At 50.5% G+C, this 25,546-nt stretch overlaps 7 protein-coding genes across 7 annotated transcripts; 4 read left to right on the top strand and 3 right to left on the bottom strand.

Moving 5' to 3' along the window:
- Nucleotides 1-259: 259 nt before the first annotated feature.
- LOC128270958 (uncharacterized) lies at nucleotides 260-4,303 on the bottom strand. Its single transcript, XM_053008387.1, has 2 exons — nucleotides 3,670-4,303; nucleotides 260-3,261 (listed from the first exon to the last, which is right to left on the bottom strand). The coding sequence occupies exons 1-2, from the start codon at nucleotides 4,301-4,303 to the stop codon at nucleotides 359-361; spliced, it is 3,537 nt and encodes a 1,178-aa protein (XP_052864347.1). The 3' UTR covers nucleotides 260-358.
- Nucleotides 4,153-5,058, bottom strand: LOC128271563 (uncharacterized). Its single transcript, XM_053009142.1, has 3 exons — nucleotides 4,694-5,058; nucleotides 4,527-4,623; nucleotides 4,153-4,459 (listed from the first exon to the last, which is right to left on the bottom strand). The coding sequence occupies exons 1-3, from the start codon at nucleotides 4,794-4,796 to the stop codon at nucleotides 4,324-4,326; spliced, it is 336 nt and encodes a 111-aa protein (XP_052865102.1). The 5' UTR covers nucleotides 4,797-5,058; the 3' UTR covers nucleotides 4,153-4,323.
- A 924-nt stretch (nucleotides 5,059-5,982) lies between these two features.
- On the top strand, nucleotides 5,983-8,908 carry LOC128272248 (uncharacterized). The gene is made up of 7 exons (XM_053010022.1): nucleotides 5,983-6,245; nucleotides 6,311-6,457; nucleotides 6,531-6,683; nucleotides 6,752-6,893; nucleotides 6,958-8,207; nucleotides 8,268-8,370; nucleotides 8,434-8,908. Exons 1-7 carry the CDS (start codon nucleotides 5,988-5,990, stop codon nucleotides 8,892-8,894), a joined length of 2,514 nt encoding a protein of 837 aa, XP_052865982.1. The 5' UTR covers nucleotides 5,983-5,987; the 3' UTR covers nucleotides 8,895-8,908.
- Nucleotides 8,909-9,157: 249 nt separating this feature from the next.
- LOC128272001 (serine--tRNA ligase, cytoplasmic) lies at nucleotides 9,158-11,026 on the top strand. The gene is made up of 2 exons (XM_053009707.1): nucleotides 9,158-10,600; nucleotides 10,687-11,026. The coding sequence occupies exons 1-2, from the start codon at nucleotides 9,251-9,253 to the stop codon at nucleotides 10,843-10,845; spliced, it is 1,509 nt and encodes a 502-aa protein (XP_052865667.1). The 5' UTR covers nucleotides 9,158-9,250; the 3' UTR covers nucleotides 10,846-11,026.
- Nucleotides 11,027-11,674: 648 nt separating this feature from the next.
- LOC128272917 (serine protease inhibitor 28Dc-like) lies at nucleotides 11,675-13,844 on the bottom strand. Its single transcript, XM_053010803.1, has 2 exons — nucleotides 12,906-13,844; nucleotides 11,675-12,829 (listed from the first exon to the last, which is right to left on the bottom strand). The coding sequence occupies exons 1-2, from the start codon at nucleotides 13,370-13,372 to the stop codon at nucleotides 11,902-11,904; spliced, it is 1,395 nt and encodes a 464-aa protein (XP_052866763.1). The 5' UTR covers nucleotides 13,373-13,844; the 3' UTR covers nucleotides 11,675-11,901.
- Nucleotides 13,845-16,409: 2,565 nt separating this feature from the next.
- LOC128271919 (serine protease inhibitor 28Dc-like) lies at nucleotides 16,410-20,862 on the top strand. The gene is made up of 3 exons (XM_053009601.1): nucleotides 16,410-16,475; nucleotides 19,009-19,573; nucleotides 19,660-20,862. Exons 2-3 carry the CDS (start codon nucleotides 19,014-19,016, stop codon nucleotides 20,549-20,551), a joined length of 1,452 nt encoding a protein of 483 aa, XP_052865561.1. The 5' UTR covers nucleotides 16,410-16,475; nucleotides 19,009-19,013; the 3' UTR covers nucleotides 20,552-20,862.
- On the top strand, nucleotides 20,781-23,009 carry LOC128270957 (phenoloxidase-activating factor 3-like). Its single transcript, XM_053008386.1, has 6 exons — nucleotides 20,781-20,789; nucleotides 21,615-21,681; nucleotides 21,740-21,903; nucleotides 21,979-22,187; nucleotides 22,249-22,517; nucleotides 22,597-23,009. Exons 1-6 carry the CDS (start codon nucleotides 20,781-20,783, stop codon nucleotides 23,007-23,009), a joined length of 1,131 nt encoding a protein of 376 aa, XP_052864346.1.
- Nucleotides 23,010-25,546: the final 2,537 nt, after the last annotated feature.

Here is a 25,546-nt window from a genome sequence, read left to right as displayed (position 1 = left end):
CCACTTACCTGTTGTTCTGTATTGAACACATATCAAATCGTTAGCTATCGTATGAAGATATAACTTTGTTTTCCCGATGATGCAGGCCATTTAACTCAGGTAGAAAGAGAACCACACGATCGAAGAAAACTGACCAGAAAAGCTGAAGCGCGGATTTTCTCCATTTCAGTAGTGATGGGAAAGTTTTCTGAACTATACGCACCAGCAGAATGATTTCTATATACTTTTTAATAAGTTTTCCCGACAAGCGTTTATTCTTTTCTCAAATTCACTTCCAAAATGTGTGACAATCACACGGACATTATCTACCTGTCGAATTTAAACACTGGCTAACGTTTTCCATGTGAACAGCGTAGAATCATTGCTCAATAAGGACACCGTCCCCGTTCGATTGGTTATCGTCGGACGATTTTTCCGACAGCAACCGACGCCGTAGAAAGATTTGCATTAGTTCGTTATTGCCACTGATCGGTGTGATGCGTCGAATAGTTCGCTCCTGCACCCCACAACCCGCATGTTGTCCACTGGTATCGGTTCCTCCGGTTTGTCCTGCATCATTGTCGAGTACGATCGTCGGTTGGCAAACTATTAGCGGAGTGAGGCGTATACCTCCGTCGCCACCGTACTGAAGGGTGGGCGAAGGTGTGAAGGAAATGGTGGACGGAGGCGAACTAGGGTGTGGCTTCATTCCACAGGACTCTGGCGTCGGTTGCATTTCATTCTCTGTCGAACCATTCCTTTCCGAACCACCTCTCGAAGACTGACTTCCCAACAAACCCACCCGGAGGACATTCATCTGTCCATCGCGTTCGTTTTGCAGCACGACTAGCCTTTCATCGATGGTCATTCGCTCCGAGTCGAGCTTCATGATCGCCGCATCGATTTCGATCTTGCGTTGTAGTAGCATCATAGATTCCAGATCACACGATTGCAGTTTGTCCATTAAGGTGGCCAAGGTTTGAGCTAATTCTCGTGGCAGAAGAGAGGCAGCTTTCGCCACGGGCTGAGGCGATGGCGGAATGGCCGGAACTGTTTCATTGCACGATGCCGTGGTTGGAATTGTGGCGCCACTTGTAACTTCTCGAGAGCTGGTGCACTGCGGTGCGGAGTTGAATACGTGGTTTGTGGAACTGTCCGTGTGGAACCGACGAGGTGTCTCCCGCACATGTGTATGTTCACGCGTCGGGGAAAGATCCTGGGTGTCCTCTGCTGGAGCATCACCTGGAGGTAAATTTGCTTTTTTTGCTTGAGAACAAGGCTCATTACTGTTCTCAGTACTTTCTCGCCCAAGATTATAACGTGCATTCTGCTCCGGACCATGGTCAGCTTGATCACGTTGATTCAAGTTTTCCACTACAGGATTCCTTTTGTCTGCGTGTTCCGTTTCTTTTTCTGATACGTTGATTGTTTCTCCTGTGTGTGGTTCACTTTCTTCCTGTGCTGTTAGATTGTCTTCAAGATTATTTTGAACGCTAGCTGCACTGGTCGGTGAATTCCATTCAGCTGATGGTGTGAGTGGCGGTAGATTGTGTACTTGGCCGTTTCGAATCGTTTCGTGCTGTAGTACTGGGGCATCAATTGTTACGCTCTGATGTGGCTCGTTTCGAGCCACTTGCTTGTCTGGTTGCTTACTGACCTTCTTTGTCGCAGCGATTCCCCTCTTCGAAGAAGGTGGTTCTAATTCTTTCGCTGAAGTATCTTTCACTCTTTTATATCGTTTTTTGTTTTTCCCAAATTTTCTATTTTCCTTCTCAGAAGGATTGCCATGTACAGCGGAGAGGGAACCGGTCTCTTGCTGTGGTGCAAGATTGTCTTTATCAACCGAAGCATCTGCCAACGTCGTTGCATGCGGACTGTCCAATCTTTCTACTAACATTTCCGCCACATTGTTAGTCCCAAGAACGTCTTTTTCTGTAACCGAAACGTCCCCTCTTTGCTCTGAACGAACATCACTTTTTGCCTTAGGCATAGCACTGGTCACATCAACGGGCAGACAAACGTGTGCTTCATTTAATGAAGCATTCTCTACCTCTTTGGATGGTAATCGATGTGATGTCGTGTAGTTGTACTTTGATAGTAGATCTCCTACCTTCTTTTTGAAAGCATCCTTCGAATGAGGAACGCTGAGTTTCCTAGGCTCGGAGCGATCGCAAATCTTAGCGGACAAAGCATCGACGGATGCTGATGAACTTCGTGTATCCTTCGAAGGTGAGGGATCGTTTTGCGGAACGGTGTTTTCAAGAGTTGCATCACTCGTAGCCGCGTTAGCCACTTTATTTTGATGGTACGCCTTAATGTCCGCGGGTTTGACTATCCATGGGAGACGAGGCTTTCCACGGAATCGTTTCTCCGTGTCCTCATACTCGTACGTTAACTGAAAACCGCCCTCGGATGCGTACTGATCACCGATAGCTACATCAAGTTGTCTGGACGATGGACTACCGATTCCTGCCGGTGTCGGTGACTTTGTTCGTGGATCATCCAAACCCAACGGCTGTCTCGGGTAACGATCGTGCTCCACACTATCCGACCGTCGCCCGGGGAAACGTCTCCGTGAGAAACGGTTCGCATTTTTATGTGCCCTAGTGTTGTTGGGGCTATGGTACGCATTGTCACTTCGCATCGGCAGACCGGTGCCAATTGCTACCGGTGTCGGTGATTTTGTGCGAAGCTCACGATCCGGCGTAGGTTTGTGTTGTTCATGCTTCGTTCGTCGAGCTAGATTTGGCTTCGTCTTCGTAATGGCTCGACGTACGGTGCCCAGACTATCTCCACACCTATTACTACTATTGTTTCGTGCCCGACCATGCCCTTTCGGTGTGACGCACGTGATCGGCACGGGAGTAGGCGATTTCGTGCGAAGCTCTTCCGTTTCGGGTGTTGCAGCGTACGTGCCCGTCACACTGAGACCCAACGACGGAGGGTTACCATTATCCGGCGAAGGAATACGAGTTCTCTTACGACTGCTCGAAGCGGTACCATTTTCGTTCCGTTTCAAAGCATCTCTAGGTGCAGCCGATGATGTCGTCGTAGGTGTTTTTGTATTTTGTCGTTTAGCATCCAAGTGTGGAGTTCTGCCAACAGGACTCTTTTTCTCGGCTGCTGATTGATCTCCCTTCGGCAGTGTGGTTGGTGTTTTTGGAATCTCTTTTGTCTTAGGCCTATTCTCGTTGTTGCGAGGAACAACGATGTTGGCATCGGCCGGAGTGGATGACTTTAGGTGGTCGCCATCATTAGACTGTTCGATCGTTTTTGGTTGCTCTACAACGTAGGGGTGTTGAGGCAGAAGCACGTTCAAAATAGCGGGAAATGTATTGGCTTCTGCTACGATAGATTGCTCCACGATCATATTTGAGTCCAGCAGAATGTCACTTGTTCGCGTTTCGCGAGAATCGCTAACGGCTGAAATGTTACTCTTTGAGGAATTTAATGCCTGTGGATTATGCCAATTAGAAACCAATTCCGCTTGGACGTTCGCCGGAATACTTGTTCGACTCATTTCCCATTTTTTGTTCAACTCCTCCACCGTACTAATTCTAGGGAACGTTCCCAGATTTGTCGTTGCTGTTACCGGCTCAATGGGCGTTTCGCCTGTGGCAGGAACAATGGCAAGCAACTCTCCTTCAGAGTCACTCGAGAGGTCTACAAAACTAACAATAGCACTTTTACTGTTATTATCCAACAAAAACGTAGCTTTTTGTTCTTCGTTTATCGAGTTTGAGGCGTCCATCGGCACAACCGGTTCATCATCGATGGTCTCCTGTCCGTGAGCGTTTAGGTTGAAGAAATCAAAGTCCAGCACGTGACCAATTTGCTGGAGCAACGCAGACGGTATCTGATTCGCGTCGATCGCTTCATCGGGACGGACATCACCGGTTTCTTGAGGCGGTCGGCCAGACGCCGCCAAATCCTTCAGTTGGCGGCGTACTTCGGCCCGTAGTTTTTGACGAGCATGATTCATAAGTGCTGTCGCATACTTCCCACCAGGATTGTTGATCATCTGCTTCAGGCTGTTCTTGCTCATCGCAGCCAGTTCGTTGATTAGTTTGCGCGTGACTTGCTCGGCGTTCCGTTCCAACAGGAAACGCGATCGCTCACTGGCAGCTGATGTGGTAGGTGTAGAAACGGCTGCCTTAGGAACAGGATCGGTAGCCGTGTCCGGCTTTGTGGATAGCTCAGTATCAATAGGCTTCAAGGTGGAAGAATTGTCTGGCTTCGCCGCCGCGATTGGTGCAACTTTCACAACATTCGGTAACTCCGAACAGGAAGTGACTTCCGTAACGCTGGCAGGGTTCGAAATCATTTTCATTGCTTCAGCCATAATTAGCCGATTGATGAGTTCGCCACGCTGCTTGGTGTAAGCCAACGTACATTGCGACGTATCCTGCACTGCCATAATGAGCTGACTGATGAGTTCGCCGTGCGGTTCGGTGTAAACGGTCGGGTGTTGCGGCGAAATCTGCAATCAGCAATGTATTGATTGTATTGTAAAACTTTTGATCTTTAGCTCAAGTCAACAAAATTACATCGAAAGATCCGCGTTTCCCGGGCATCGCTGCATTTTCGGCCAACCTGGTAGCTTCCCCATGGTCGGGAGTAGGATGATCGCTCGTTCCGGTTGTTCTGTGTTAAAAATGAGTTCGAATTTCCATCAATTATAGGGATTTGTTATGATCATCTTGCTTCTACTTACTGTCCACTAGCCGTCGCATCGGTAGCCGGTGGTAACTGATCAGTTGGAGGACAAGCCGTTGCCGCTGTGGGCTCGATCCTGGCTCGTCCGTCTGGGCGTTCATTTTCTGCCACTTCCGATTCTTTGCGCTCGTATCGGTAGGGATTCGGATCGTAGGTTCCGTGGTGGAGGTCGCGCGGTGGAGAGTTTCTGCGACGGTTTTTCCACTCTCTACTCGATCGTATATAGTCTCCTCGTGCTGGTGATCGACGGAAAGGTGAGCGGCGCGACGAAGGAGATCGCCGTGAAGGGGAGTGGCGTCTCCGTCGACCGTCGCGCGGAGAGGGGGACCGTCGAGATGGTGAATGGCGTCGAGATGGCGAATGGCGCCGTGATGGCGAATATCGAGAGTAGCGCCAGGACGGGGGTGACCTACGCGAAGACTTTGACGAACGACGGCGGTAGCGATCCGAAGATCTATCGTCTGACTCTCTGCGATCCCGGCTTCGTGCGCGATGTCGATCGATTTCCTTCTGCTGCGTTTGCGATTCATTGTTTGCCGGCGTTTGCTCGCTACTACTCATGATGGTGATAGGATCAGCTCAGAAGCAGGCGCCTTCCGAGCGGAACATCCGGTTCCGTTCTTCTGGAACGTTCCCGACTGCCGGTTCCCAATTGCCGGCCTTGGTATACGATGTTACGAATTACATATGTTTGTTTCACTACGCGTTTTAAGTGACAAAGAAGATTTATACAACGCAGAAGCATGTGAACCCGCTACCTTTTGGTATTGTTTTTACACTAAAATCCAGATCCAGGGAACTGTGAAATGCATCGCACGATGTTTGCGGTTCACAGAGCCAATCGGCTGATACGCACATTCGTGCCTAGAATGCCGACGAACAGTGGAGCGTTTCACGTTTGCAACTGATAGTGAACGTATTTTTATTAGTTTGTGATCGTTAAACGTACGCCCTCAGAGAATACGTAAATACAAGTGATATAACAAAATATTATTTACGTGCTTCGCAGATCACCATTCCTTGGGTTTTGCGGAAAGCTGGTTCGACTAGGCCTGATAAACTAAATAAGATTATCAGATTTTCATTTGACACTTCTTTATTTACATTTGTCCTCTGACATCCGAACAACAAAGGAGAAACATTCACACAAACAATTGGTTTCCACCACAAGTATCTGCCAATTTTAGAACCGGTAAGTGCTAAGTGTTGCGGGCTTCGTTGTTTTACTTGGCCTCGGCTTAGCACTACTACAGGCAGAAGCAAATCATCCCGCACAATAAAACGATGTACCGATGGCCGGTACAATGAAGCAAAGTCCGAAAAAATCGTCCTCCGCGAAGGTGAAACAACGTACGAAATCCTCCAGCGGAGGCACTAGCAGCAACAATAACACCAGCAACAACAGTTCCCATCAGCAACACTCGTCCTCGGGGTCCAACAACTCCCTGCCCCACAATCAACTCCCATCCCATTCGCACGCCAAGCAGGCCACACAGCACAGCGATTCTTCCGGGAATGATGCTTCCGGCATGGGACAAGCAAAGGAAAAGGTATTTCCGTTGGCGGGAATGCTCGTTTCCGGTTTATGTTGAATTCTTCGTCCCGTTTTCCGCAGGCATCCTTTAAGGCGTACGCCGGGTTGAGCCCCCGTTCCGTTCGAACGGCCTGGGAGCAGCACGACAAGCAGGAAACCGAAGTGTCGGCGGAAGTGTACGAAAAACTGGCCAAGGACACAACCTACAAACTGTGGGAGCTTGTCAATGTACGTATCTGCGCTCTTTTTGTTTGGCGCATAAACTGAAAATCATGTCTGTCCTATTCCGGCTCCGGCGCAGAACATCAAAACGTACAGCCGACATTCGAGCGGGCGGGTCACGTATAACTTGGTGAACGAGGTCCTGAAAGATTCGGACGTGCCACCGATCGTCGGTGCAAACAGTCAACCGTGGGACAAAATCGAGTACGATGGAGCATACTTTTTCAATACGGTTCGTCTGCAGCCTGCATGAGGAACGCTAGCGTTCTCTTGATTATTGTTCGCCTTTTACCCGCACAGGACGAGGTGCTGGATCTACGAGAAGAGTACATTAAGGACGTTACGATGGAGCAGGACAATGTGCCGGTCCTCTCCACCACCTGGATGGCCGAAGCCGACATTGCGGAGGATTTGATTGGGATGTACAACAACATTTGCGATGGTAAGCAGCGAAATGATGGACCATTGTGTGACCATTTTTTTTAAACCTGCCCTTTCCTGTGTAGCTATTTTTATCGGAGACGATGACTGCTTTAACGCGGCAATCGACATTCTGCGCTGCAATCAGCACACACCGTCGTTGATGAAGTTGCTACTAACGAAATCCATCGAAATGCTAGGATTCGAGTACACCGAGGATACACTGGACCGTTCGCTCGACTATTTGGAAGCATTAACACACAACGATCATATCTCCCATTCCGACCTGACGCTCGAGCTGTGCATGCTCGATCAGCTATTTGTCAACTTGCTACTCGGTCCACCGGGTTACGTTCACTTGAAGCTACTGTCCGGCTCCGGCGAACCGCCAGTGGCGGCCATGAATGGAACCGTTCCTGACGATCAGCAACAACAGCAGCCGCAACAGTTGGATGTAATTTCACCCCTTTTCAACCAATCGATGGCGATGCTCGAGAACAACCTCCCGGCGGCCGATGACTCGAACAATTCCAACTCAAACGCCACGGAAGAACTGTTGCGAAGCATCGAAAACATTAAAGACGGTGCGGATGGCATCGATATTAACATCAAGGACGAATATGAGGCCCTCTTCTCGATGGTGCAGGGGCTGGGCAAGCAGGACGATGCGGCAGTAGAGGGCGAAACGACCGCTGTCACCGGTATTACCGGCGCTGGGTTTCAGGTGAAAACGGAATTCGATCCACAGGCTGCGTACGATGATGCTGCGGCAGCAAACTTTATCGTGCAACAGTCACTAGAATCTCAACAACAGCAACCGCAACAACAGGAACTGTCGCTTCCCGGCGCAATGCTGTCGAGTGATCTGCTTTCCACTGGCCCTCTAGTTCGCGGTGAGGTCAAAGTAAAGCACGAGCAACTACCAAGCACCACACCGACCCTGGTCGATGCCGATCCGGAGGAGAATGTGAGCCTACAGATGTCGGAGAGCAGTGACGGTGCGGAGGAGGTCCACAATCCTAACTCGACGACACTGGAGAGCGAAAACATTACCACGCTGATCTGTGCCGACAGACTGGTGGATCGTGTGTGCCGTGTGATTGGTCTCTACGCCGGCAAGTGGGGGTTCGTGGAGCAGGAGTGCACCTTTTTGCTGGTGGAACGCCTGCAGCGCTACTTTCAGGAGCGCAAAACGACCACCATGGACTGGAACTGGTTGTCGCGCATTTTGCGCGGTTTGTGGGCCGTTGGTGAGTTTGCGATGCGCGAACTGTTGCCGTACTTCTACCAGATCGACAGCCAAGCCGTGCCAGAGTGGCTGGTGCCGCATTTTAGTGTAAGTATGAAAAAGCATTGAAGGGTGGGTCGGTATGTAAACGCTGTTCCTTCCTTCCAGGCTACCGGCATTTTTCTCAACGGGAGGTCAGATATCTTTTTCTACGAGTATTTGTACGACATCTGCGGCGACAGTTTGGGACCGTTTATGCTAAGCTACGAGCGTAAGAAGTGGCAGGTCGGAACAGTGCGAAGCAAGTATTTTAAACTATCCCCTTCTGTTTCAGAATACATCGAAAGCCGGTACTTGAAGTACAACCGGCGTAGGTTGACGATTATCAAGGCGAGCAATTGTTACAAGGTGGTCGCAAAAGTGGTACCACATCTTTTGCCTACGTCCTACGTACCACGATCGAAGAAAACCTCAAAGAAAATGATGCAAACGTGGTTCGAGGAGTGGCAACCGAAGCGATTGCCGGCCGTCGTTCATCCGAGTCAAACTCCGCGAGCGCGGATTGGGTTTCGATTTTCCGGTTGTCGGCCGCTGCCACTGAAAACGGTAAATCGTTCCCGGAACAAGGGTGCGTTGGCCACACCTGCGGCAGCAATCAGCACTGCGGAATTGAAGCCAACCGTCGAGCTATGGAAGAACGCGAAAGTTGTAGTCGGTAAACGGAAGCTTTTGAAGCCGGCAACAAACGAACCGCCAAGGCAGTACGTATTTTGCTACGGATCGTGTACCATGTAGACGAGACGAGTATCGCGAAGTCGGAAATAAATAGGTCCTCCATGGTATCAAGTGGAGCATTTAATTTTCAGGCTATTCCTTTTTGCGTTGAATAAAATGGGGTTTTTGAGTTGTGCAAGAGTTCCCTCACTGTCATCCACGGGAGTGTTTACGGCACACTTGCCCAACTGTCAGACGAGTGCAAATCAAAACAAATTGGTCTCAACGCAACCCTGCCGAACTGTCAACGAACAGATCAACGGCATTCCCGTCCGGCAGCCACGTTTAGTGCCCGAATCGGCAGAAAAGTTCCGAGAAAAAGTTTCATCATCCACATTTTTGGGAAATCGTTCAATCACAGTTAGCCGACGGTAACGATGGTACTCGATCTGGATCTCTTCCGCAGTGACAAGGGTCACGATCCGGCGAAGGTACGGGAGAACCAAACGCGCCGCTTCAAGGATGTGGCCCTCGTTGAGACGGTCATCGAGCAGGACAAGGAGTGGCGCCGGTGTCGCTTCAACATGGACAATTACAACAAAATGAAGAATCTCTGCAGCAAGGAGATCGGGGAGAAGATGAAGAAAAAGGAACCGCAGGGCGACGAGACCGAACCGCTGCCGGACGCGTTGGTGACGGAGCTTGCCGAGATGCAACTGAACTCACTGAAAACGCTTACGGTACAGCAAATCAAGAAGGTGCGCACCCGGATCGATGAAGCGGTGGCCGAGAACGAGCAATTGATGCGCGAAGCAGAAGGCCGGCGTAATGCGGCACTACGTGAAGTTGGGAACCATCTGCACGAGAGTGTTCCGGTGAGCAACGATGAGGACGAAAATCGGGTTGAGCGTACGTACGGTGACTGTGAGCAGCGTCAGCGATACTCGCACGTCGATCTGATCGTCATGATCGACGGTATGAACGGTGACAAGGGTGCGGTCGTTTCGGGCGGTCGCGGCTACTTCCTTACCGGCCCGGCCGTGTTTCTCGAGCAAGCGCTCATCCAGCACTCGCTGCACAGTTTGTACGCGAAGGGCTACACCCCGCTCTACACACCGTTCTTTATGCGCAAGGAGGTGATGCAAGAGGTAGCACAACTGTCCCAATTCGACGAGGAGCTGTACAAGGTGGTCGGCAAGAGCAGTGGCGAGGACGGTGCGGCGGATGAGAAGTATCTGATCGCCACCTCGGAGCAACCGATCGCGGCCTACCATCGCGATGAGTGGATCGCGGAGGCGACACTTCCGATCAAGTACGCCGGGTTGTCCACTTGTTTCCGGCAGGAGGTCGGTTCTCACGGTCGAGACACGCGTGGAATCTTCCGGGTGCACCAGTTCGAAAAGGTGGAACAGTTTGTGCTGACTTCACCCCACGACAATCAGTCCTGGGAAATGATGGACGAGATGATTGGCAATGCGGAAGCATTCTGTCAATCGCTCGGCATTCCTTATCGCGTGGTAAACATTGTTTCCGGTGCGTTGAATCACGCCGCAGCGAAGAAACTCGATCTGGAGGCATGGTTCGCCGGATCCGGAGCGTTCCGGGAACTCGTTTCCTGCAGCAACTGTCTCGATTATCAGGCACGGCGATTGCTGGTACGTTACGGACAGACGAAGAAGATGAATGCGGCCGTCGACTATGTGCACATGCTAAACGCAACCATGTGCGCGACGACACGCGTTATCTGTGCGATCCTGGAAACGCACCAAACCGAGACCGGCATCAAGGTAAGGCGGCCGACGGGTTAGAGCGGCTTCGTGCGACAATTGATGCTGTATTACTCACTCTCGGCTCCCGTTTCGAATCTCCACAGGTCCCGGAAGTGCTGCAGAAGTACATGCCGGAGAAGTATCGTGAGGAGATTCCGTTCGTTAAACCGGCACCGATCGACGTCGAGCAAGCGGCAGCCGAAGCGAAGAAGGCTACCGGCAAGAAGGGCGGTGAGGCGAAGAAATCCGGAACGGCAGCATAAGCACAACCCTCGAAGCAGCTACCACGCAGTAGCATTCGAAGAACGGACGAATTGTTTAATTTATTTCACACTTTCCTCTCATAATCTGAAACGAAACGTTAATGCATTTGTCCGCAAGCCAGTGCATTTACCGCTAAAAGCGCAATACCGATAATAAAGATGCTTTCCTTTTAGTAACTCGCTTCACAATAAGCAAAACAGATGTCTTTTCGTGTTAAATTTCTGTTGAACCGTACGATTGAAATCATGTCATTTCATTGCATACGCTGGAGGGGCTTCCATTCGAAGGGTGTCCCGAAATGACAATGATTTTCTACGGTGCCGTATCAATTCAAAACTTTTTGAACCAAATTTTCGTCCCTCAAAAAAACTTCATGTCTGTTACTTCAGATTCGCAAAAAATATTTTAAAAAACGATTCAGAATGTTTAATATTTTTTAGTCGTAGTGTGTGCCGAGCTTGTTAAGCACGGCTTCTAATGACGTCAATGTGATCGCTCAAGTTTCCCGTTTATGTGGTAAATTAATAAGACCCTTCACAATAAACGAGTAGCTTTCAATCTCCGCGATTGATTCCTGGACAGCGATGACGTCGCACCATGCAGCAACTACTACCTTTCGTTTCGTTGAAATGGAAAAACACTGAGCCGACGACTAATGGGAGAATATGAGTAAATTATTTCCATTTACGCACCACGGTGTAGTGACAAACAGTTAAACGTGACACCAGAAAACCTGTTCTACTCCTGATTTACACGCGACCATTGCCATAGATTTGCATTATTGATCGTAACGAGCACAGAGGTACCGTGCAAAAGAACAAGCAAATATGAGGTGTAAACATAAGTATTGCTTCGCAGTCGTACGCGTGGCTTATGAGCGTAATCATCCAGCCACGACTTTATTTATTTTAAATAATTGATTTAATCTCTCTACTGCATTAGTCCTTCGATGATTGATCCGCACGCTGAATCTCAAATACTGCGCAGTACACGGTTCCGGTTCGTTGTAAGCAATAACTGATAAGGCATAACACGAGGCGCTTACGAGAGTTTGCTTACGATGGATCGAAAATCGCACCGTAAAATAGCAGCATCTTGGTCGGATCGTGCCGAATGGCGATCAGAAATGGGCCCTTGACGCGAAAGTTTACCGGTGGCAACGATCGCTCCATAGCTGTGATCGTCACGGCGCCGCCCTCGGTTCCCCGCTCGTTTACCTCCAGGTCGATCTTGTGCAGCATATCACTAACGTGCAGATTAGCGGCACGATCAGCCTCCTTGTTCGTTTGCAGTGCCCTCAGATTACTTTTGGCGCTATTAAACAGCGCCCGCAAGCCCAGCTGCTGAAGCGCTTGCTTCATATCATAAGAGTTGGTCACGTGTAGGCGTGGAAACTGCACGATAGCCTTCTGGAGGCGCATCTGGCCGATCAGTTGATCGAGTACCGTGGAAGTTAGGCGGGACTGAAGCTGACGGAGCTTGGCCCGATCGGAACCGTTCGGGAGAATCACATACATCGAAGTGGTTCGGTTGCGGTACGGGAAGGCCATGATTCGGGCGTCCAGTTCGTCCGAGTTGTAGTACGGGAAGCAACCGCCCGCGAACATGGTTGGCACCATGACCGGAGGATTCTGGTCCCCGTCGGGGAAGAAGGTTTGGGGTCGCGTGAACTGTGGCTCATTGAAGAACGTTTCCCAGGTACCCTTAAAGTAGAGCGCGTTGGCCACAACCATCTGCGTCGCGGGGCTAAAATCTTCGGCGATAATTTCCTGGATTCGACCACGGGTGCTTTCGCTCACCCATCGATTGATGGTGGTACGTGCCTCGCCCGGCCTATCCCGATAGTTGACGTGCGTGATCTGCGCTTGGTACAGGTCTTTGGCCATCTTGGCGAAGTTGGTGCTATTTACTAGCGCTTCCTGCAGAAAGATTCCGTTCGCCAGCTGCACTACGTTCGGTTCGATCGGTGGATCTTCGGGAAAACTATTGGAAAAACAACCTGGAGTAATGGAAGTGCATTCCTACGCGACCCTGGTGGTCGCCCCTTTCGTATACATACTCATCGTCGTCGTATTCGGCATCATCTACCATCGGATTGCAGCTTCGTGTCGCGTGCCAGGCCGGCACCTCCCCCAGTATACCCTGACCAGCAATATCGTACGTAAACTCCTTCAAAAGGCGCCCAAAATTCTTTCCGATCACGCTCACACCGGCCTGTTTCCGATACTCGGTAAGGTGAAGTGTGCTGAGCAGTTCGTCGCGCGTACCACTGCCCCGCTTCGCCGCGCAGAGCAGCAGCAACATCATGCTGCCGATGCTGACCGGCGAGAACAGTTCCGTTTTGCTGGAGCGCGTAGCAAGCTGCTCCGAGAGGGCCATCGCAAGATTGTTGATCGCCGCCACCACATCTTCACTAACCCTTTTCGAGGGCCCTTGGGCATTCACCGTCGCTGCAGGAGATCGTGCGGCCACATAGAAAGCCAAGACGCCCAACAACAATACCGCTCCGAACGGTACTCTTAGCATTTCTAACCACGTATAACGTTACGGTTTGGTTTTGTTCCACCAATCGGTGTTGATCACTGACGCGCACAGAACCGTTCGCTTGTGACGCCTAGAACGAATGCTCGGAGCAGCGAAGCGTGCGTGACTCCGCGAGACCTCGAGTTACCTCTCGCGGGTGATCTTCCATCAACTGATGAGACAGACCGACCAACTTGCGATTGCGGGTCGCGAGTCGTGGGTCGCGAGTCGCGGGTGGTCGTTCCAGCACAGTCCTGGGAAATCCAACGTTGATAGACACAATCGTGATCTTCCTGAATTTCTGCTAGTATTGCAGGTCGAGCGATGATGGCTACAATGACGGTGATGATGATCGTTGTTTGTAAACTTTCAGCTCGATAAACTCGCTTGTTGGCCCAGTTGTTACGGATGTGTTGGTCACACTGCTACAGACTGGTCTTATTTACACCATCGAACGAACTGGAAGCGAGCGACCGTTCTGTACTCTTTCACGTTTCGGAATAAACTGTTCGATCGGCTAAGATTGGGATCGCTCGGAACTGGTTTGCCGTAAAGCGAATCGGCCAAACAGCTGATTGTGTGTAGCACACGATCGCGATCGCAGTATGTGTGAGTTGGTTGCTGACAAAGGTGGAAGTGAAGGCTTTTGAAAAAGACAATCAGCAATCGTGTGATCGCTACCACGTGTTGGCTCGGTCGTGGGAACTAATCGTCCTTTTGCTTCGACGTATTCGCTCCACGTTTTCGTTTCTCTTTCATTGATGATTTTAAAGCGGTACTCAGTCTCATCAGCACGCATTCATTGTCTCTTCCTATTGGTTGGTATTTTATTTCTCATACCCTTCTCATCTTCCTTCATAGTAAAGGTTTCCTTTTTGGGTAAATTTGTTTAACGGAGTGAATATAATCAAATTAGTATGCTTGTTGCAAATGCAACCCAGCGGCTCCCGATCGACCGACCGATCGATGAGCTCCCGACCGAGCGCTCCGACTGAGCGCCATATGCGCCACGTTCGGGGCGCTTGCGAGACCCGTGAGGGAGTGTTATTCGGACCAGCAGATAAAAGAGTCGAGCCAAGAGGGGCAAGCGAGCGAGTCAGAAGGAGTCAAGTGTTTGAAAGTGCCAGAAATACACGAGTTTTTTAACTCCAGAAACTCCCGAAACTAAGCGGAGATTAAGAAACCTAACATCGCTTTTCTACCTTTTTTCCCATCTACTTGGCTACCCGTTGCATTCGCAACAATGCTAATGAGACCTGGCGCAAAGTAACAAATCATCATCGGCGTTGAATGACAGGATCAAGATCGCCCAAGATGAAGACGATCCATAGTGGATTTTCTAAGCCAATTCTTTTCACAATTACGTTTACGACTACAATTGACGTAAATCATATCATTGGCAAACCGTTCCTACGTGGCAAAAGGTCAACAATTGACAGAAGTACTCTTCCCGGTTAGGGACTTCGATGAGTTAGCGTGTTTGCTGAAATACTAAGCACTAGGGTTGAGCTGCCTTTATGCTGCGGCTTCGCGGGTAACGAGACCAATGGGATGCGCACGTGGGAAACTTTGTTGGATTATCCAACCCGTGGCGTTGACGTTCGTCGCCGCCGTGACTGGAGCCCGATAAGGGATCAAACAGTCACCACAGGCGAAGCGGTCGATCTTCTGTTGATCACCCATTTTCCACAAATTCACCGCCCACAAGAGAGACTGTCCACATCGATCGCCTTTTTTCGCTACTGACTGTGTTTGAAGATACAGTTTTCCCAGAACGGCGCTGTGACTAACTAAAGGTGACTTCGCATCGGAAGCTGATGTGTAAATACAGTAAAACAGAACCTTGTGATAAGCGGGTGCTCCATTTATGAATGAAATATGCCTAGCGAGCCATCACGCTGAAGGGTGAATCGGCGCTGCGGAGTGACGTCTCCCGAAGGTCTGATAAGGCGATATCTGTTTTATGATACAAAACAGCAGCGGACGTGACGAGACGTCGAACCATTACGTCGTAGAGCTGCTTATCAGTTCTGTTACGAGTGGAGGTAAATTCCATTCGTGTGATGTGTGGTCGCTTCAGGTGACGTCTGCGTAAATGTTTGTTCAATTGGCCAAATACTTTTCCGCAGAACTTTTACGGTCCATCAGTGGTGACGTGATTAATGGCTGTCCGAACTGGTGCCTATTATGGTTTGGTTACCTATACTATTTTTCTTCTTTTTTATTTACCTTGGGTCTGGGCAATCGTGGTACGATGAGATGCTACCAGAAAGCTACCAGATTTCCGGGTTTTATGGAAAATTTTACGGACTTTCCTGTTTCCGCTCCCACGCCAAATGAAACGCCCGAGTGTCCCGGGGGCGAGGGTCCTGTCTAAATTACCCCTATAAGGAGAACCCATGGTTCCCTAAGAAAGGAGAGAAAAGACGACGTGCTTTTCGAATAAATTTACATATAAACATGTGTTGACTGTTTAGGTGCGGAACTGGGCTGTGCGTTTCTGTACCACAAAGTCCTTCAAACTGGAGAATCACACGAGCCAGCATCGGACACAAGAGAATTCTGTCCGAACCGCCAACGGCATTAGCCTTCACGGCGCAAAGAATGACTTCACTTGACATTTCGCGATCATCAAAGAGAAAAGATACCAATCACTTCAGACGGTCCTGCATTCGGCGACCTCTTGTGACCCTGGCAAAGGTTTCAGCGGCCAGAAGAGCCGGACTCGGTCGGGCTTTCCCCAGTAGAGTTGGCCATCTGGGGAGAGGTGTTTTTCGGTACCCACACACTGAGGTAGCCGATAGCTCGGGAAACTGGCCAGACCATTCGTGGGTGTTAGGTAAGCGGCAGCAGCCTACGGAGCAGATGTTACAAGCCTTTCCAAAGCCTTCCAGCCGATGCGTTCCTGTAAACCCTTTTGGCAATGTGCACGTACTTCGTTAGCCTGCGACACGACATTCAGGCACACGAAGCGCGTCACGAAGTCTGCCACTTATAAGTGTTTGAGCGTGCTAACGTTCGGCATCAGTCGTGAGAGGAAGCTTTTACGAGACGGACACGCGCGCGCGCAAAAAGCAATACACTGTGTTAAGCCTAGCTTGCTATGGTGAGTAGAGTTGCGCGGTTAAAGAAGCGGTTAGAGCTGTGCGAAAGCGGTTTTGAACCTTGGAATATTTTACCCTTTGTCTGGCGCCTCGGAGCAGCAATTAGCATGGGCAGAGTTCGTGATGCCCGGGGGGGTGATGGGTGGTGGACAGCGGTGTTGTGCCCGATAGTGCCTGCGGAGGTTGTGAGAGATGAGCTTTACAGCCACCCGTGATCGCTGTCTCGCCAACCGTTGTCGGTTGACATTGAGGAAAAATTGTGTGGTTTTGTATCGGGCATGCTGGGATCGTATCCGTTCCGTGTGTCGTGTTTGGCCGACGGGTTGTTGGATTTTCACTGAGCCAAATCAGACGTGTCTTGTGTTACGTGTAGATCGTGATCGGTGTGTGTACTTTGTGTGCTAGCGAACCTCAACAATCATTTTAATTGTTGTTGCACGGATATCCAGGATTGATGGCTCCATAGATTTTATTGCCTGTTACGGAACCACGTGTGGGACTGAATTGGTGTTCTAAAATGGTCTCCTCATTTGTGAATTGTGTGTTTCCCAATAGAAGTTAGAATGTATCTCAAAAAGATCAGTGACGTTGTATGAGAGTGACCTTCTTGGGGGCAAAATGTAACCCGGCGCATAGACCTTGGACCACTCTGGCCTGTTCCACGCTACCGAAATTAGCAGCATAATCATGGCCGCTACTTTTTTATGTCCCGTTTCGTTCCTAGCGGGCATTACTTGCACAGTAATGGATTCAAATCTAAAACAAAAAACACCGGCGCCTATTCTTCCCACCCAGAGGTGCAGTAATTTGCCTAATGTTGTGTTCGTGTAAATAAAGACGCTCATCTAATGACGGTGCAGGTCCGTGAAAAGATTATTACTTTACGCCGTCCATTAGCGGATCGATTTCGCTCGCAAGCCCGTAGAGGTGATGGCGTTCCGCGGAACTTACTACGTTCTCGTTCAGATGCGCATTTGTATGGCGCTTAAAAACAGCTTGTTTCGGTTTCTGACGAATCCGGTACGGCACAGACAAAACAAGATCTTCTAGAACCAACCGCCGGCGAGCGGTGAGCTTCGATAATCCGCGTCGCTTTGATTGATGGCTTCTAGAGGTCAACAGTTTTACGAACCAAAATTCTGATACGTTCTAAATGGCTACGTTGTCGGTTTTTGTCATCATGCTTTTAGCGCGTGGGCTAAAACAACCAAACATTTTAACATCAATTATCATCTCATAAAAACTGGTCCTGATGGCGAAACAAATATCAGGTATTTGAGAAACTCAACGAAAGCTTATGAACTCTCGGGGCCTGTTGTAAACAGCGCGAAGGACAGCCATCATCGTCATTCGGCAAACCCGAGCCGTGCTGTATCCTTGAGCTCGGTTCCTTGCCTGCCGTCGGCCATTTGTATTGCATTGAGCGCTTTTTCCCAGCTCCAACCGGACTGGCGCATTGTTCGGCGCGAATTGTGCGGCACGTTTCTCTGGCCCAAGCCCCAACACCCCGCCGCGCGGGTTGCCAAACAAGTTTCCGAAGCAACTTGCCGCGAGATCGGCCACTTAGCGCTTCGCTTAAGCATGTGCATCACATTATCACGTAACACGCTCCCTATTCAATTAGTCGTACCCGGGTCTCCTCCTTCAGATGTCTCGTCCCCGAGTCGGCTTTGTACTTTCGAACTACGCGCAGTTGTTGACATCGCGCCCTGGAAGTGCCCGCGGGTACCTATTGATTGATCGTTCGGTGATTGTGATGGACAGATTGCAAGAGACTGATCGACTGTGTTCCACGTCTGGGAGGCTTTCGACGGTCGGAACCGTACTTAATGTCTGCAACGTCACGACATCAAGTCGCTGATCGCACGACAGTTGGTAAAGCAATCTCGCGATCGTTAGGTTCGCTTAACCATGATGAGGAGGAGGGAAAGTGATGTTTATAATGACTCGCCAAGGATTCGCGGATGAGCCGATCGAATGACCGACCATTTGATTGCTCTAAGTGGGAATGTAGCTCCAATTTTGGTTTTGCTCCAAAAACAGTGATCAAGAGTTTGTGTCAATTGCGATTCTCGTTCTCCTTCGATCACTGCCTGCGGCGACGTGCCTCGAATGCCATCTCCTGATTGAGACACTTCGCAGAACTTTATATTAATTAAAATTCGTTCCATCACGTACCGTCTCCGTTTGCAGCGTCGGGTAACGTGCGGTGTTTGGTTTGAACTGCAGATTTATGATCGCTGCCTACGGGAGGCACGACTCTACATCAGGCGTCACGCGGCCACGGTGTATTTTCCGCTGGTTTGGGAATTTCCGTCGATAACTGGCAAGGCCTGTTTGTGTGTTTCGTACCAGTTAAAGGCGAATAACAAGTGCCAACGTTCCAGTAGTTGCGAAACAGATCACGCCCACAAACCGGTCACTTCTGGTTGCTCTTACCCTCTGCGACCCTCTGGATGCTTTCTGAGGTCTTCGGCACTAAATCATCCGCTTTATTAATAATCAAATAATCCTGTTCCTAATTTTATTTAACAGCTACAATGAAGTCCTACCAAACAGTTTCGTTCACGCTATGTCTTCTGCTGGTAGCAGTGGCCGATGGTCAGTGGTCCCGCCGATATACGACCAGCTACACACCGTTGGTACGCAAGACAACGCGGAATTTCGCGTCGCGGCTAGGAGCCGACACGGGCCCAACGACGGTCGCTCCGGTCCGCACTCCCAAGCCACGCACCAGCTTCGCCCAGCCACCGCAGAATGATCCGCGGGTAGCGCAGTCGGTGGTGGATTTCATGATACGGCTCAGCAACACGATGGTGCAGCAGCAGAGCAAAGCGGAGCTGTTCTCGCCACTCAGCGTCTCCATGGTGGCCCACCTGTTGTACCTCGGCTCGAAGGGGGCCACGCATGCCGAGTTCAGCAAGGTACTCATACCGCCGGGCATGGAATGGAAGCAGCTACACCGCAGCTACGGAGGAGTGCTGGCTAACCTGATGTCACCGACACCGATCGATGCGCTGCAGGAACCGTGGCGCCGCCAGACCTGCCCGAAGGAGGACGATTACGATTACGCAGACGAACGATCAACTCCGACCCCAAAGTAAGTGTCACTAGCTGCGTATGGCCCTTTCCTACGTTGGAGATTGGCTACATTTTTAACTGTGTTCGTGTTCCGTGTTCCATTAGATCTCAAATCAATCGGGTGGCCAACGGCATATTCTACCAAACCGGGCTACCGATTCATCAGCAGTACGTGAGGTTGGCGCGTGAAATCTACGGCGCGCTGGTGCATCCATTGGACCTGAACGCGGACGACGCACCCGCGACCATCAACCAATGGGTGAGCCACATGACCGCTGGCAGGATCAACAAAATGATCGAGGGCCCGCTAGGTGGCAACTCCGGGATGGTGGTCGCGAACGCGCTCTACTTTAAGGCCAAGTGGAGGAATCAGTTCGACGGGCTGTCAACGCGCGACGGTCCCTTCTTCCCGGACGGTTTCGACGGTCCGTCGTACCGCGTGAAGCTGATGACTCTCAGTGCCTGCTTACCGTTCCACCGGACCCGCGATGCGGCGGATGTGACGATTCTGGGACTTCCGTACCGCGACGACACCACCACCATGTATCTGATCCAACCGGCAAACTCGAGCCGGGCGGCGATTCGACGGCTTCAGGCTACGCTCAATGGAAAAACGCTCGACACGCTGATCGGCCGCATGAAGCTGCAGAAGACGAGCGTCCGACTGCCGAAGATGCACCTGCGGAGTAGTGTCGATCTGACCCAGTCCTTCCAGCGGCTCGGTTTCAATTCGATCTTCAGCCCCGCCAAGAGCGATCTGACGAACATGTTTCCGGCGGGCAACGGTGGCCAGAAACCGTACGTCAACCAGATCATACACAAGTTGGACCTCTCGGTTGATGAGGAAGGAACCGAAGGGGCCGCTGCTACGGCTGCGCTTATCGATCGTATCGGATCGCCAGCGTTTTTCAATGGCAACACACCGTTCCTGCTGTACGTGAGACACGATTCCACCGGACTGCCGCTGTTTTACGGCCCTGTGTTTGATCCCCGATAAAGCATCGGTTGGCGTGGAAGAGTGGTGCGAAACTGATTACCGAAGTATTCCCAGGACTCTCGCCAGTCCTTTAGTGTTAGACCAAAGAGTCGTATGTGTTAGGGTTACGTGCTAGCTTTCTATGCCTATTTATTCTCACCAAACACCGGAACTGGAAGGCGCGATCTGGTAGTGTAGTGGCTGCAAAATTGTAACTTATAAATTGACGGTATTAGCTAGTTTAAGTGAGATGAATCTTGTAAGACAGGTACTGTTTGTATTTAGGACCAGGTTACAATGGAATATCCATTGGGTAAAATCGTTCTCGAAGTGGCAATAAAATTTTATGCTTAAGCTAAATGGATATTGGTGTTTGTGTTTGTTTACTATTCATCAGGCAGTTTTCGGATGTGTCGAGGGAATCGGCATCATGAGCATTCCATTTGCGAGTCTATTCTCGAATTCAAATTAATATCTAATTAATGCGTCAACAGTAACCAAAAAAAAACGAACATGTATTCGCTTTTATCCACCGTAACGCGTCTCCGGAAACACCACATAGCCGACGGAATCTTGTGCGGAATAAACAAAAACAAACAAACAGAAATAAACACATACCCTATTGCGAAGACCGCAACAAGCAAAGCTGAGTAAACATAATTTGAGGCAGAACTTTGTCATGCAGAACGGGAAAGGAGCCCACATTTGAATACTGCGTCGACCGAACCGAATCAATCGTGGCTCGTCCGCGGCCGACGGACCGGTGGAGAAGCTAAAGTTCCGTGGCGCGGAAACATGCGGTCGAAGGCGCATTCCTCGGTGCTTGGAGTACAGGAAGTGGCACGGAGCAAGGCGCTGCTTGGGCAGGGCACGATTGTTACGGTGTAAGCGAGATGTACTGATACTGGTTTGGCGAAAAGTCGATTCGGGAGATCCCCGAAAGGCAAGTTTGACCATAATGCGCCTTCTGACTTCTGGAGGTCCGCCCGGTTTGGGCATCTCAGTTTGCTCGCAATCTTCTCGTTTCCTACAGGTGCTTGTTGAGGTTGATGGCGCAAAGTAACTTTGCTACGGCGCTACGCAGCGTCCTGCTGGTGGTGGACTTACTGTGGCTCTGTTGCTCAGCCCTTTGGTGTCGATCGTTGACACAGGTAAGCGTGATGCGTAAGGTACTCGCCATGTGTCAACCTAATGTGAAACTTCCGGCAGCGGCCATTCGCAGATGCGAAGAGACGCAACGATGTGTGCAAATTTCACTGTGCGGTCAGTATCTTCACTACGTTCACGAGCCACCGAAGAACTGGCCACCCAGTGTGCGCCAGGAAGCCCTCGATCGACTTTGTGATACTCAAGTGTCCGTCAATGGTTCCAAGGTACGGTCGATCGGTTGAGCCGCGTGGGGAACTTAACCGACTGGAGGACCGTGTAATAGCTGTCCATTGTTTCAGATTTATTACATCTGTTGCGAAACGGGAGAAGTTATCTGCGGCGTATCGCGGGTGCAGCTGATTGCCTTCGGACAACAGGCCGGAGCGTATGCGTTCCCTTGGATGGTGCTGCTTGAGTCAACCGTCAGCGAGGAGCTTCCCTGCGGCGGCAGTCTTATTAACGATCGCCACGTTCTGACGGCGGCGCACTGCGTGAAGGCGCGCCAGATGTGAGCCTATATGCGGTAAATAACTTTGAGCCAGTATGAATAGACTATGATTTCACTTCAGTGTCGGTATACGTGTGGGGGTGCATGACCTGAATCTCGATCGGTACTGTGACGATGAACGCATCAGCTTCAAAGATGATGACTACAGCGACGAGAAGGACCCGAACGGCGACGGGGACAAGACCGAAGATGACTACTTTAGCAGCTGTGGACCACCGACTCAGCGCATACCCGTGGAAACGATAAGCATTCATCCCAAGTATAGTCCACGATCGAAGCGAAACGACTTGGCGATCGTCCGGCTACAGTATCCTGCCGTCATCGGGTACAGTAAGTGGGCATTAGTCACCGCCGCCGTTTCGATTTCCACACACTGATTCCATTGACATCGACATCTCTCGCACACCAGGCGTTATTCCAATCTGTCTCCCGGTGACTAACGAACTGCGCGCATACCGCCCATCGGACTCTTTCGTGACCGGCTGGGGCCTAACGGAAGAAGGTGAACGGTCCGCTGTGCTGCGCTACGCTATCTTACCGACCGTGCCCGCTCCGGACTGTGCCATGATCATCAAGGAATTGGATCGTATGATTGTGCTGGACGAAGGGCACCTGTGTGCAGGTGGAAATAACAAAGCGGCTCACTGCCACGGCGATTCCGGCGGCCCGTTGCAGTACATTTCCGGCTCCCGGCACTTCGTACTGCAGGGTGTGGTATCGTTCGGCTTAAATACATGCGGCACCAAGGTGGCACCGGGCGTGTTTGCCAACGTTAGCAACTTTATCGACTGGATTGTGGAGGAAGGCAGAGTGATTACCTGAGAACGAGTGCTCTCGAGTGGTTGATGAAAGAATAAAACCATAACCTTAAGCGCAACGAATTCATCTTTTAATTCAAACAAAACCAATGCATCGCGGTGCCCTCTGGCGGTAAGTGTTGGTAGCTGCTCGCTTTGGTGCGTTTCTCGCCAGAGGGCACTGCTCGCTAACGAAAGGGCGCGCAAAATTGTTTTGACTACAGCTGATTTTGACGTTCCCTGTCAAATCGGCCGAGTGTCAGTTTGCACAAGTTGCAACGAAACGGAAAAATAGTCCGTCGGTATTATTATTATTATTATTATTATTCCGGGCTCGCTACGTGTGTGAAACCGTGCGTTTTCCCCGTGGGAAAGCTTCGTGCAACCGCGTGCACGGTTTTCGTTCGTGTCACGAAGGTAAATAGAACCCGGGCGTCACCCACAGGATTTCCCCGGTCCCCGAGCGAGGCGTGCGTCTCGTGGCGTATTTTGTTGTTCCGTGTGCGTGTGTGTATGTGCGTAAGTTAGTGAGGTTTTTTTTTTCTTATCGTTCACCCTGCGCGAGGGACCCTTTGTTTACGTTTACGTGGTCGGCGACTCCCTTCAGTGTCGTGATCGGTGGCGGCTTTATTTTTGGTGTTCTCGAATGCAACAGCATTCTCAGGCCTACGCGTTACGCAAGTGGCGGATCGGTTGTATGTGTGCGCGAGTGTTGGTGTGCCTCCGCGATCGGGTTAACGGGGCACACGGCCGTGGTTTGATGATGGTGATTAGGTTCCGCCGCGAGCGAATTAGATCGCCCGAGCGAGGAACGGTTTGGAAAGCGGGCAGAAAGTGTCCAGCATCAGCCGTCAGTTTGGTGACCGCGATTTCCGACCGTTCCGACCGCGCATCGCATCGGAATGTTGAGGGCGGCCGCCCCATTGCTTTGGTTGTCGGTGCTTTCCCAGTGCCCTTTCGATCTTCGCGACCTTCCGTCGCTGGGAATGGCGCGACGCAGCGTCTAAAAATAAGTGCCCGATGTTGGTAAATACGACGGCGCGACGGCAGACACCACTCAACTCAAAGGGGGTCTCTGGCTTTGATGCTTTTTCTTTTCGAGATGGCCAAAATTTGGTTCAAGGGTAGCTTGAATTGCCTCGCAGCAGTTCCTGCCGGTTTCCGGTGCAACGGAACGGAACGGAACGCATTTTCCGGCCACTTTGCACAATTTTTTGCCAGTTAGTCTGCCGCCTGTTTTGTAGTGTCGCTTGACTAACTGCCAATTGAAGTGTCCAATTTACACTCGAGAACAGCACTCTAGCAAGTTTCCAGTCTAGCTTGCTTCGATTTTTCCTTTTTGTGTTGCGATTTAAAACAATTTCCATTTTCAGTTCTATTCTTACATCGGCTGCTGCGAAATAAGGTAAGTGAGATTATTTTTAAGCGCTTTGACTAGTTTTGCCGTCTCCGATTTTCCGTTGCTCTGTCCTGTTCCTTTTTGTATCTGTTTCATAATAGTTAACTTTCTCCAAGGGTTAACTAAGGGCCATTTTGATTAGTTGTCTTTAGTCTACTGAGACACTTCTCACGCAACACGATACCAAGCAATGCAAGGCAAGAGTGACGCATGTTGCGACTTCCGTTTGACGTGTTCTGTGAAAACGGTCCGTGTGAAAAGTGAGTCGTGAAAAAAATTTCCTACGTTCCGTCACATAATCGCGACCGCGTCGCATCGTGTTCGAGAGTAAGAGCGTACAAAAATCTCGCATAAAATTAGTGTCCGCCGCCACCGAAGAGTAAAAGTGATTTATTTTTCGTTCGTTCAAGTATTGCGTGTTTGTTGCCCAGTGATTCTTTTACGTTGTGTCTTCGATGGAAGAAAGTGATTCTAGTGCGACGGAAGTGGCACCTCAGAGCAATGGATCGTCCGAGATGGCCGAGCCGTCCGAGCCGGCCGCAGTGGCAACAGGCACGTCGTCCAGTGTTAACGGTGGGTCCGTAAGGCCACCGACAGCCTCCGGAATTCAGCCACCGAAGGTGCGCGCGATCGCAAAACCATCCGGTATTAAGCCTCCATCGGCCAACTTTGGCGGTTCCACTACGTCGCTGGCCAGCACCAGTTCGCAACTGACGACTGCATCCGCCGCCACCGGCACCGGAACGGCCACGGTGCCTTCTTCCGGCACGCGAATCGGTCGGCTGTGTCTGGCACACGGAACACCGAAGGCCGGCCCACCACCGCCGGACCCGAAATGTAAGTTTGTGCAGTTTAGAAAATGTTCTTTGGCCACACAAATTCGCTTCCTGTTTATTTTGTGTCGTCAGTTTATTTTACATTAATTGCTTGAAATCTTTCAACACGAGGTTGTTGGACATTTTAAGCTGCTTCGCATGCTACCAAACGCAGTGCCTACTATGTTTCCATCCCATCGATGTACTAATTATTAGATGTTACGTTACGTTACGTTACGATCATTGATTCGTCATGCTGATCTGGTAGTCACGATCGGCTTCTTCTTAAGTCTGCGATCCAGTTGCGCGCGCATTCGGAATGGCCAATTGATGGTGCATTAATCGAAA

Source organism: Anopheles cruzii, chromosome 3, assembly GCF_943734635.1.
Source record: "Anopheles cruzii chromosome 3, idAnoCruzAS_RS32_06, whole genome shotgun sequence".
Taxonomy (NCBI): domain Eukaryota; kingdom Metazoa; phylum Arthropoda; class Insecta; order Diptera; family Culicidae; genus Anopheles; species Anopheles cruzii.
Note: the sequence above shows the minus strand (reverse complement) of the source record. Positions and strands in the feature narration are given on the sequence as shown.